This window comes from Vespula vulgaris, chromosome 19, assembly GCF_905475345.1.
Source record: "Vespula vulgaris chromosome 19, iyVesVulg1.1, whole genome shotgun sequence".
NCBI classification, from domain to species: domain Eukaryota; kingdom Metazoa; phylum Arthropoda; class Insecta; order Hymenoptera; family Vespidae; genus Vespula; species Vespula vulgaris.
The window spans coordinates 4,338,770-4,350,718 of NC_066604.1; the positions used below are offsets into that span (position 1 = coordinate 4,338,770).

The 11,949-nt window shown below is 29.5% G+C and overlaps 4 protein-coding genes across 5 annotated transcripts; 1 reads left to right on the forward strand and 3 right to left on the reverse strand.

Annotated features, from left to right (window-relative positions):
* Positions 1-139: 139 nt before the first annotated feature.
* LOC127070938 (26S proteasome complex subunit SEM1) lies at positions 140-860 on the reverse strand. The gene is made up of 3 exons (XM_051009553.1): positions 683-860; positions 501-597; positions 140-352 (listed from the first exon to the last, which is right to left on the reverse strand). The coding sequence occupies exons 1-3, from the start codon at positions 843-845 to the stop codon at positions 301-303; spliced, it is 312 nt and encodes a 103-aa protein (XP_050865510.1). The 5' UTR covers positions 846-860; the 3' UTR covers positions 140-300.
* A 562-nt stretch (positions 861-1,422) lies between these two features.
* On the reverse strand, positions 1,423-3,065 carry LOC127070937 (class A basic helix-loop-helix protein 15-like). 2 transcript variants are annotated; one of them, XM_051009551.1, is made up of 3 exons: positions 2,938-3,065; positions 2,245-2,475; positions 1,423-2,156 (listed from the first exon to the last, which is right to left on the reverse strand). In XM_051009551.1, the coding sequence occupies exons 2-3, from the start codon at positions 2,461-2,463 to the stop codon at positions 1,902-1,904; spliced, it is 474 nt and encodes a 157-aa protein (XP_050865508.1). In that variant the 5' UTR covers positions 2,464-2,475; positions 2,938-3,065; the 3' UTR covers positions 1,423-1,901. The 2 variants fall into 2 exon arrangements, with proteins under 2 accessions (XP_050865508.1, XP_050865509.1); XM_051009552.1 differs by having other exon boundaries at positions 2,245-2,504; positions 2,938-3,022.
* Positions 3,066-3,968: 903 nt separating this feature from the next.
* LOC127070936 (2-(3-amino-3-carboxypropyl)histidine synthase subunit 1) lies at positions 3,969-5,786 on the reverse strand. The gene is made up of 4 exons (XM_051009550.1): positions 5,201-5,786; positions 4,797-5,104; positions 4,326-4,709; positions 3,969-4,228 (listed from the first exon to the last, which is right to left on the reverse strand). Exons 1-4 carry the CDS (start codon positions 5,511-5,513, stop codon positions 3,998-4,000), a joined length of 1,236 nt encoding a protein of 411 aa, XP_050865507.1. The 5' UTR covers positions 5,514-5,786; the 3' UTR covers positions 3,969-3,997.
* A 517-nt stretch (positions 5,787-6,303) lies between these two features.
* Positions 6,304-11,692, forward strand: LOC127070590 (E3 ubiquitin-protein ligase MIB2-like). Its single transcript, XM_051008730.1, has 11 exons — positions 6,304-7,416; positions 7,514-7,629; positions 7,714-8,105; positions 8,174-8,386; positions 8,553-8,724; positions 8,817-9,084; positions 9,180-9,491; positions 9,604-9,967; positions 10,062-10,273; positions 10,374-10,618; positions 10,717-11,692. Exons 1-11 carry the CDS (start codon positions 6,989-6,991, stop codon positions 11,028-11,030), a joined length of 3,036 nt encoding a protein of 1,011 aa, XP_050864687.1. The 5' UTR covers positions 6,304-6,988; the 3' UTR covers positions 11,031-11,692.
* Positions 11,693-11,949: the final 257 nt, after the last annotated feature.

Consider the following 11,949-nt stretch of genomic DNA (forward strand, 5'->3'; position numbering starts at 1 on the left):
TTTTAACAGGTATGTGTATTGTTGTAATAGATTTTAAAATAGTATAATTTTCTGTATTGTTATTTGTATCTATATATTTCTGCAAAATATATCTATAAGATGATTGCATTGCAATATTAATCTAAAGGTTATGATTAAGTAGTCTTTCTACAAAATATATTATATATAACAAAAAAACAGTAATATGTACATTATTATAGATTTAATGTAAAATAGGGACATATACCAAAAATCATATAATTTATGAATGGATATGAAAAGTAGTTATACGATATCATACTAATAAATGTTGCAGACCATTTAATCTTCTTTCGTTGGTTCACCTTGACCTTTTTGTTTTTCTAGCTGTGCTCTAAAATTGCAATACTATATATTAAGCAATATTTGAGAAATTATAATGATTTATAACCATCAAAAATATAAATAAAGGCACATTGTAGATGTATAATCATGGGAACAAAATAATATTAACCTTAAAATATCTATTACTTGATATATACCTTAATTGTTGATTAAAATCGTCTTCAACATCATCATCGTCCCAATTATCTTCCCATACACTAATATCTTCATTATCTTCATCTTTTGCAGTCCAATCTGTTAAATGATTCAGCGAAATAAAGGTTATGTTTCGACATATATATAAACATGTTATTCAAAACATTAAAAATTTAATATATACCTTCTGCGGGGAATTCTTCAAATTCATCGTCTTCTTCAAGTAATCCCAGATCTACTTTGACTTTATCGTTTTTGCCGTCTGTCATTTTAAAGAATATACTTAATTCAATTTCAACTGTATCAAAGATCGTACAAGTTATACGAATCACGTTACGGTTGTACATCTGCGAACATAAATTCCGTATGGTGGGGATTCCCCCTCCATGCGCCCAAATTTCCCTTTCCATCATTCATACGTTTATCTCTTCGTACTTGCTCTGTGATAATAGTTTCGTAGTGATATATTATAATGACTTGAGAAATCAAATGTGTTACAAATTAAAAAGTCAGGATATTAATTAATTATTAAATTAAAACAATTATTAAAACAAAAATCGTAAATATGTTGCACATTGTATAAATAATCTACATAGATAGCATTACTCGTAATGCGATTAAATATGTGTGTTATATTACTACAGATCTTTGAGGTTATCTATGTACAATATATTTTGTATTCGGAGAAAGAGTACTTGTAAATATTGTTGAAGGAACTAAGTCTTTTCTTTTATGTGCAGAATATGTTATGTATATATTTATGTTATGTATATAATTTATTAGTATTAATATATATGTATCATTTATGTGTTTGTGCATTCCAACTATATAGTTTTTATTTTTCACAAAATAGATTATATAATATAAATATATTACATTTAAAAATAAGTTATGAATTTAATAATGTTATATAGCAAGCAGATCTATAATATTTTCATGCATGAATAAATTCATATATTAAACATCTATATATTCTAGCAGAAACATAGATATTTCTCTAGTTTTGGAATACCTTTATTTACTTTATTTATTAATAAACAAATGCCTAGTGCTTTGTACTATTTGAGCATATGTAATACTATCTAATAATGAGCATATAATAAATAATAATACTAAGATTGCAAAAGATAATACTGATAAATATCAGGAATGTTGATATCATTTTTGTTAATATCTATATAAAGTCAGCTAATTTGAAACAAGAAAAATGAGTATTTTTTTATGCAAATATCAGCACTAATTTTTTATATCTTCTATATCTTGATAAGAATATAAATGTGATTATATAAAATGACTTGTTGAAGTTTGACATTCATTTTAAATCTACATTGTTAATATTTCACAGACTTGTAGCTTTGGTTTCACTATTTTTTCTATTGTAATCCATTAAAATTTGCTTTTTTTTAATAAAAGCTTTGAACTTCTGGACTGCAAGATCTTGACGAAGCTGGAGTATTTATGTCCATACAAATATTTGTGTTACACGGTGGTTCTCGGGATTCCGAAATTTCAACTTTTTGACTTGTTGAGGTTTCATCATTTCTTATTGCACATATTATATCAGTAAGAGCAACTATATAATTCTTGGCCAATGTGAGAGTTTCTATTTTTGAAAGACGTCTTTCCTTAGTAACATGTGGAATTACTTCACGTAGAGACTAGTGTAAAAAGCAAAATTTTAGAATATTACAAATATCTTTCAAATTATTTATAATAACGAGAGTTACAAAGGAAATCAATATTTACCTGGAACGCATCATTCAAACTATGCATTCTCATTCTTTCTCTTTCATTACTTTCTAATCTACGAAGTGTCCTTTCTTTAGATGTAGACGCTCGCGGAGACTTTGATAATTTAAATTTTTCTGTCTTTCTTGATGGTCGACGTACTGTACCACTATCTTGTATTCCTTGTCCAGTCCACTTTGCTTCCCAATTACTTTCACTCGTTACTTTAGATCTCATTATATGAAGCAACTGTATTACCAAATGTGCGTATAGTCAATCTACATTCATTTATATAATTAAAAATGTATTTACCTAATGTAAATATGTTTACTTGAAATATTTATGCGTCCAATTTAATATTCATTATCATTATCAAAAGAATAAAAGATCGTATAGATAAATATTTTTTTACAAATAGATATATTAAGTGAAAACTTAAATATATAATGTATATACAAATATTTCTATATTAAAAAATTTTATTATATTTTAATAATATTACTATGTATAACAAAATAGATTTTTATTATATACTTGAAAACTTGCTAAAATTATTAAATATATGATGCACTATTATATAATTTAAAATATATACATTTTTTAAAAATATGTATAATTTTATTTATTACATAAAAAATTATTTGAAATTGCCAAATTTAAAATCACAAACCGAAGGAGACTATTTATTACAAATATTATAATAAAACATACCTTATATTTTATTAAGTGATCTTTAACAATTTGAATCGCTGTTCGAGTACCGCGTGTACTTGTTGAGCCACGCTGGAAGACTGTCGTCGCGACGTCGGGGTGCGGTCGGCGCCACCTTCCACCCCCCAATATTGCACCACCTACGGCGTGGCTAATTCTTCATCGTTAAATACCAGGATATCTTTTTAAATACTATTTATTGATAGATCACAGAAATCAAAATTTAAATATGTATAATTTGTTAAAATTTCAGATAAATTAGACTGATCGTTGTTTCGATAGGCAAAAATTTATATTAAATATGAGTGAATAATCTAAAAAAATCCAAAAGAAATCAAATGAGTTAAATTTTAAATAAAGCTCTTAGATACAGTTGTTATATTTTTTATTTTAAGTTTTTAAACTAATTTCCTTTCTCTTATAACAAATTCTTTATAGCGCGAATAGGAAAAATTTCAAAAAGAATTTGATTTTACTCCGAAAAATAAGAAGGATGTATTTAAACGCACACCCAGTATATATTATAGCGTTTGGAATCTCTACGTGTATGTTGTATATATGTGAGCGGCTACAGGTGGGCGTATGACGTAATTCGCCCACGCGGAATCTTCTATTTGCTTATTACCGCTTTACCACTAACTACGCCAGTCAAGAGCATGTATTAAGAAAAGGGTGCGCGTGTTATATCATGGATGGTTTCAGTTTTTCAAATCAAATCAATTTTATACCGTAAAATAAATTAAATCTTAATATAGTTCAAGAAAAGGAGAAAAAATTGATAAATATATATGATAAATATCTGAACATTGTTATATCTTATTAAATATTTCGAAAAATGAGCAAGACAAGCCATAATGTGATTTATTCTTTCCAAAGATAAAATCTATAAGATCTTTAATTGTAAATTTATTTAATTGTAAAATTTTAATTTCAACAAGCTCTCGCTGGAAGAATATGATTATGAATTACATTATATTTCATAAAAGATAAAGAAAAAAAAACTATTGAGATCTATTGTTATTAACGAACTATTTCCAAGCTTTAAAAAATATTTTATTTCTTATTCTCCAGTTTTACATTTACCACAACACATATTAACACGTTTCTCTAATTCAAACTCCTTATGGTTTGGAGTCCATGGGCCTAAACTAGCTGCAGAATAAAAATCCATAGGATATGCTTGATTTCTATCATACTCAGCCATCTCTAGAGCGACTGCGCCTTCGTAGGGTGTAAGAAAAGGTTTATGGAAATTAATACCCCAATCAATGCTGAGACGTGGACATGCAACCTTAAAGATATGAAAAATTACCTTCTTAAGTATCATATTTTAATGAATCCAGAAACAATGCTAATGAACTTTTTAAAATTACTTTTGAATTATATACCTGTATAAAACTATCTACATTTTTGAATAATTTAATTTTATCTGGGAATATCTCTGAAAGTAAAATAACAATGCTTTCCTTCCTTAGAGCTTTCAACTTATTTTGTAAATGATCCACAATTTTCGGATGTCCCTGCCGACCTAAAGTCCCAAGTATCATTCCAAATATTTTAGCACTCTTTGTTAGATTTATCGACAAGAGTCTTCTTTCGCGCATTTCTTTGTGATCATAGAATTCTTCTGTCATCTTTTTTTCATAAGGATCATATCTGAATGCTCGTAAATTTGGATTTGCAATCATAGCAGCTTCAAGATGAAATCTACCATCTCCTATATAAACAATAGCATCTGCACAATGTGTTTGTGGCGCAGTGCAACCTAAAATCTTTAATAATAATTTATATTAATTTAATATATAATATTATAATCTACCTAAGAGTGAAAAAAGAATAGAAAATAGAAGAAAAATCACTTCGCCTGGACTCAATGGTTTACTCTGCGGTATAGAAACTTCATATCCATTTTTTTTTAACTCTGTTGCAATAGCTTGTAATGTTCCTACAAACTGTATTGTACTAATGAGTGATATTTTTGAAATAACTAATAAAGTAGCTTTAATGCTTTCTATACAGTGTACAATGTCAATACTTATATTAACAAATACATATAGAACTTTTATTCCAATAGTTTGATCAATTGGTATTAGACAAGAGTGTCCATAATGAATCATAAAATCTGCATCTAATGCCTTAGCTGTGTAATCATCTATGCAACATGCGCCTATAAAAGGAAATATAAAACTGTAATAAAATTAATATTAAATAATATGTATATATATATATATATACACACATATTTATAATTATAATATTTTACCATACGTCACATCGCCCATAATAATAGTTTCTGCGTCAGTAAAATTTTCAATAATATCAGCTATAGTAGTTGCATACATTAATAATCCCTCAGGCATTTGCAAAACAACTTTATTAGCTTTAGTTTCTCTGATTCTCCATATAGATTTGTGTATTTCAAAGTTATAATTATTAGGCAATGCTGCAATGGCTGTATTCAATAAAGGATCATTTAAAAGTTCTTGTGGTATCTTATTAACTTTGATCGGGGCTTTAAATACTTTGCGAACTGGTTTTGCCCTAATTACAACAGCAGATTCATATTCTGCAATCATGATTATATTTTCTCCTTTTATTAAAAAATTATGTCATCACTATAACTTGTGTCATATTACTTAAGTGCAATTTTTCTTGTGTTCATTAAACAGAGCAGCTATTAGATCTTAGAGATCATTTTTGTAAGCACATTATTTAAATAGAAATGTTTTTAATTAAACTTCTTCGCTAAATTATTATCAATTCTGAAATTATTCAATTTTTATTTATACAAATCTACATCACTCTACTCATGTTTTTGTAAACGTTGGTTATGATTGAATATAATTACCAACATAATAACGATATGTGTTCAGTTAAACGTCAGTACTTGCAACTTAGTCTAATTAATAACTAGAATTGTCAACTTAATAATTATAAGATTTTTAAATGATTATTACGGATGGTAATTCGCGTTGTAATTGACTTTAAATCCTGATCATAATTGTAATATACAACGAAAATTGATTTTACTAAATTTTGATTGGATAATAGTTATATTTAAATTAGTTTAGTATGGTCCAATCAAAGCCTCATGTGGAGCATTAATTTCTCAAGCATACACATATATAAATATTCTTATTATTTTTTATCTATCGCTCCTTTATGTATTTTTTCATATATGTTTAATATTAATGACAAAGATAGAGATAATCAATTTGAATTCTTATGATCATAATGATTCATAGCATTAGGAAAAAAAAAAATTCGCGATCAGCTAAAGAGAAGGAATTTTGTTATTTGCTATTACTCTTATATTCCTTTACAGGATTGGTTGGATTTAACTTGATCTGACTCTTGCGTGTCAGCTTCTTGTGTATGTCACGTATAGATCATATGGATTACGATAGTCGGTGCGACGTCGATTTATATATTTCATTTTATTATAATAAAATGAACTTATAAAAATGTATAAATATATAACTGTTTTGGAGTGATAACATTTTTTTATGTTTTTCTTCTTTTCTTTTTATCTAACAACAATTCTTCAAAATCAATGACGCATAAGCCATTTGTAGGATGATACACAGCATCATTAATGTGACATCAAATCTGTCACGCTTACTGTACGCGATTTGAAGATATTTAATTGTTAATTCCACAATTTAAGAAACGTCGGTGAATACATTACTTGATGTTCTAATTATTTCAAAACCTTAATACGTTATAAAATGTTCGTGATCACACAATTAATTTTATTTGCATAAACTGCATGCGTAATTTTGTCGATATAACTGGTTGAATCAGTTAAATTTTTTAACTATAATGTGCGTTAATATTCTTAAAAGAAAAAGTAAATGGTTTAAAGAGAAAAATTTTCAAAGAAATCACAGTTATTGAAATGTTCAGAACATTATTTTTACGTGGTGTGCAAAGAAGTGAGATTTCTACGGTTGTTTCGTTTTAACTATGTAATTTATCTACGTGCACCTGTAACGTCCTATAGCATACATTTTATAGTGATTTTATACTTTCAAATTTGACACTTCCAAAGATGCTGGAAGTAGGTTTACGTGTTGTGCGTGGTCAAGATTGGAAATGGGACGATCAAGATGGTGGAGAAGGTCATGCTGGTACAGTAGTAGAAATTGGCAAACCACCATCTGGAACTTTAGCTTCTAGTCCTAACCCTGCTGATAGAACACCTGACAAGACTGTTATTGTTCAATGGGATCATGGTTCTAGAAGTAATTATAGAATTGGATATCAGGGAGCTTATGATTTACTTGTCTTTGACAATGCAGCTATTGGCGTAAAACATTGTAATATTATTTGTGATGGATGTAAAAAGCGTGGTATAATTGGTATGAGATGGAAGTGTACAGAATGCTCTGATTATGACTTATGCACACAATGTTATATGGCAGATATACACGATTTAACTCATACTTTTCAAAGATTTCAAACTCCTACTTCTATAGAGTTAGTAAAATTTAAGTATAAAAGCTATTACTTTTAATTCATTAACGGATTTTCCTTTTTTCTATTTGTATATATTTTTATAAATTTATGTTAATAGAATACATCTTAGTGCAAGAGAAGGTTGTACAAAAATACCGTTAAAAGGTATTTTTATTGGAGCAAAGGTAGTTCGTGGACCAGACTGGGAATGGGGAAATCAAGATGGAGGTTCAGGTAGATATATTTTAATGGTAAAATATTTTGCAATTTGAATATATGTGACATTTGCTTAATATAATTTTTATTTTGTTTTAATAGGTAAAAGTGGAAGAGTTATGGATATTCGTGGTTGGGATAATGAGAGTAGTCGTTCAGTTGCTACCGTTACATGGTCCATAGGAAGTACAAATGTCTATCGACTTGGCTATAAAGGTTGTGTAGATTTATGTTATATAGAAGAAGCCACTGCTGGTACCTATTATAAAGAACACCTTCCACTTCTCGGACAACCTGTAATAGCATATCCAGATAATAGAAATGACTCTATATTGAACAGAGGCAGTACTCCTAATGTTATTGTTTCTAGTCTTCGTCATTTGACATTTAACATTGGAGATAAAGTAAAAGTTTTAATTCAGGTTGAAGCTCTCAAAGAAATGCAAGATGGTCATGGTGGATGGAATCCACGCATGGCAGAATATATAGGGAAGGTATTGCAGAGTAATTACATTAATCTTTTATTAAATGCTTATATGTAATGTGTTAATGTATCATCTAGATCGGTACTGTTCACCGGGTAACAGACAAAGGAGATATTCGTGTACAATATGAAGGTTGTAATAATAGATGGACATTTCACCCCAAAGCTTTAACAAAAGTAACAAGCAAAGATATATTCTCTCTTGGAGATATAGTTAAAGTAAAAAACGATTTAACTACGGTAAAACATTATCAACGAGGACACGGAGAGTGGATAGACGTAATGAAAACAGTGTGTATTCGTGAAATATCGTTTCTTCTTTCTATGATACTTCTATTATATTTCTATTATATATACAATATTTGTACGCACAAAGATATATAATTTGTTCTTGCACTTTACATTACTTTTCATGCGGGGGATATATTTTTTACATAAATTGTTGGTAATTTTACAGGCTCTTGGAAAAACTGGGAAAATAATAAAAATATATTCAGATGGAGATTTGCGTGTAGCACTGGATGGTCATACATGGACATTTAATCCGTTGAGTGTATCATTAATGCCACCTGGATCACATAATGTACCTGTTATAAATGAAGACGCAGATAGAAATAGAGATCGATCAGGTATAATTTAATATAAAAATAGTATGAAATATGAGGTGAAATATAAGACAGAGAAGTATATGTTCAATTAATACTTTTGTTTTATCATATAGCAGGTGTAACAGATAATGAAGTAGAAAAATTATTACGAGATGCTGCCAGAGGCGAGGCAGGTGTTCATGCAGTAAGGGAATTTTTAAAAAAATATCCTGGTAGAGTAGATGCTCGAGCTGGTGGTCCTGGCGGTGAGAAAAAAACCTGTCTACAAGTAGCCGCGCATCAAGGGCAGCATGACCTTTGCATACTTCTTCTTGATGCTGGAGCTTCTTTACGAGCAATTGATGAAGATGGGGATACTCCGCTACATTATGCCGCATTTGGGTAAGACAGCTCTTGTTTTGATTATGATCGAAATAGGTTTGAAAAACAAAGAGTTAGTCTATGAATAATATATTATATTGCTTACTTTTTCACAGCAATCAACCAGAAATAATGGAATTACTTTTATCGCGAGGTGCGGCTATTAATGCTGTAAATAATGGTAAATGCAGTGCGCTGCATGTTGCTGTAAATAAACAGCACGTTCAGTGTGTAAAAATATTGTTACGTTATAATTGCGATGTGAATCTACAAGATTCATACGGAGACACGGCATTGCACGATGCCATTGGAAAAGATGCACTTGATATCATCGATGCTCTTTGTGCTTGTGAAAGGATAAATTTTACTCTACGTAATAAGCGTGGTTTTAATGTTCTGCATCATGCTGCCTTGAAGGGTAATGCACAGTAAGTATGCAGTAAATCGTCGTTTGTTTATATCATCACCTAATTCTTGGTTGTTTAGATTTTTCAACTTGTGGATATAAAGTTGGTTACCGTTACTGGTTTATTTGTCTAGTGCTACGGAAAGACTTGTGACACGAGCACGGCATTTAGTAGATGTGAAGAAGGAAGATGGTTTTGCAGCATTACATCTTGCAGCATTGAACGGTCATAAAGATGTGGCCGCTACGCTTCTCTCTCCAAATGGGGGCTGTGCAAAAGTAGATCTACGTAATAACAGACGACAAACAGCTTTACATTTGGCTACTTCGCAGGCACACTGGTCTCTGGTAGAGCTACTTATCGATTATAATGCAGATATTACTAACACGGATGAAGACGGAGATACAGCATTGCACATTGCTGTGGCCAAAAGTCCAAATCAACCATCAACTATACCGACGCCAGAAAGTAGCCAAGATTCACCTATTATATATGGGGTACTATATTATTTATTATCAAAAGCTTATTTGTTCCTAGATATGTAGAGGATTGTTAATGCGATGCAACAATAAAAAATCATGGTTTGTGCAGATTTGGCAGACTTTGACAAGACAAGGAGCAAAATCTGAATTAGCATTGGCTTGTTTTCTGGTAAGCGTAGATAAAACTCGTACACTTTTGGAACACGCAAAAAATTCGAAAAGTAAGACTCCTTTGGATCTTCTCAATGAGGATTCACAGGTTGGAGTACTCACAAAACTTCTAAAATCCTATGAATATCAAAGCAACAATGCTCAACTTGAGTAAGTAAATTTTGATATTTTTCTTTCTAATTTTTTTCACACATAACAAGTAGAATGATTTGTATCACTGACCAATGATTTGTAACGACCAACATTACAGAATAGGAAATAGTTCATCGTCTAGTTGCGCGGAAGCAACGATACATCATAGAACTGCCACATCGGAATCAGAATTATCTCGTGAAAATGTCAAAATTAATTCTGCCGATTCTGCTGAATGCTGTGTTTGTTCACAGTTTCTAATTAACTCGAAAGAAGAATCTCGATTTGATCCTAGTGGTAGTGTTCCTTTTGTTAGTTGTCCACATTGTAGGCACAAGCCAAACAAATCACAAATAATTCAAGGTAAAACGCATTGAAATAATCATATTGCCAAGTTTTACAATTTGATAAATGTTAATTTCTAAAGGAATAAATATATATATTCGTAATATTTTTGTCAGATGACCCAACAGCGATGGCGAATGTACCTACAATTAAAACGGACAAAAAAATAACAGACGTTTCATTGGATTATAAAATAAAAGAAGATAAGAGAGATGAAGAGAAGGAAAAGGAAAAACACCTTGAACGATTACGTTATTTGGAAACTAGAGTAGCTGATCTCGAAGAAGCGAATATGTGTAGTATTTGCATGGAACGTCGCCGCAACGTTGCATTTCTATGTGGACATGGTGCTTGTGAACATTGTGCAGCACCGTTAAAAACATGTCACATGTGTCGTAAAACCATTACTAAAAAAATTAATCTGTATTAAAGATGAAAGTTATGAAATAATTGCAAACAAAACAACATGAGAAATTAAATAAATGTCAGACTCTATAAAAAAATAGAAAAGATAAGTAGAACGTTAAGTTCCTATTTGGGACTGAAAATTATAACTGAAACTCAGTTGAATTTCAAATATACGTTTAGTTTGAGGCATGTTTCTTATTTAAAAGAAATATACAGGTAAAATCTGGCCTTTTATGTATTTTTACCCATAGAAAAAATCTAACTTTTTATATTAATATGTAAAAGTAATAAGGTATTTTAAAAATTGATTGCTAATTTATACGATGAATTTTAATATTGCAATATATGATCAACATAATTCACATTTTTACATCAATTCAGTGAAGAAAATAAAATAAATTTATCATATATATTATTGATTTACAAAAGTAAGATTAATTTGTATGAAGGGAAAGAGAGAACGAGAGAGAAAGAGAAGGAGAAAGAGAATTTTATTAGTTATCCTTTTACCTATCGTAGGCTTTTCTATCATCGAATATATACAGTGTGAATACCATAGAATGACTTATTGTTAGATAAGTAATTATAATGTAATATTTTAACAATATTTTAACTTTACTATGTTTTTACGAATGTATGGAATTTATATTATGCCTTCAATAAATACTAATTATTATAATAAAACGAATGTGAATTCAAATACAGAAGAAAATACAAATTGTGTTTTGCAATCTTTTAAATTATACATTACGTATGCATTTTCCTCCAAATTATGCATAAAGATTCAAACTGATTATATAAGATAAAAAATAGATAAGACAGTAAAGTTGTAAAAATATACAACTTAAATTGAGTTCACATACAAAAATAATTTATATTAAGTTTATAGCTATTTTACAATTGCGATTCAAATGGTACAGCAATTATGGCAAACAAACTTC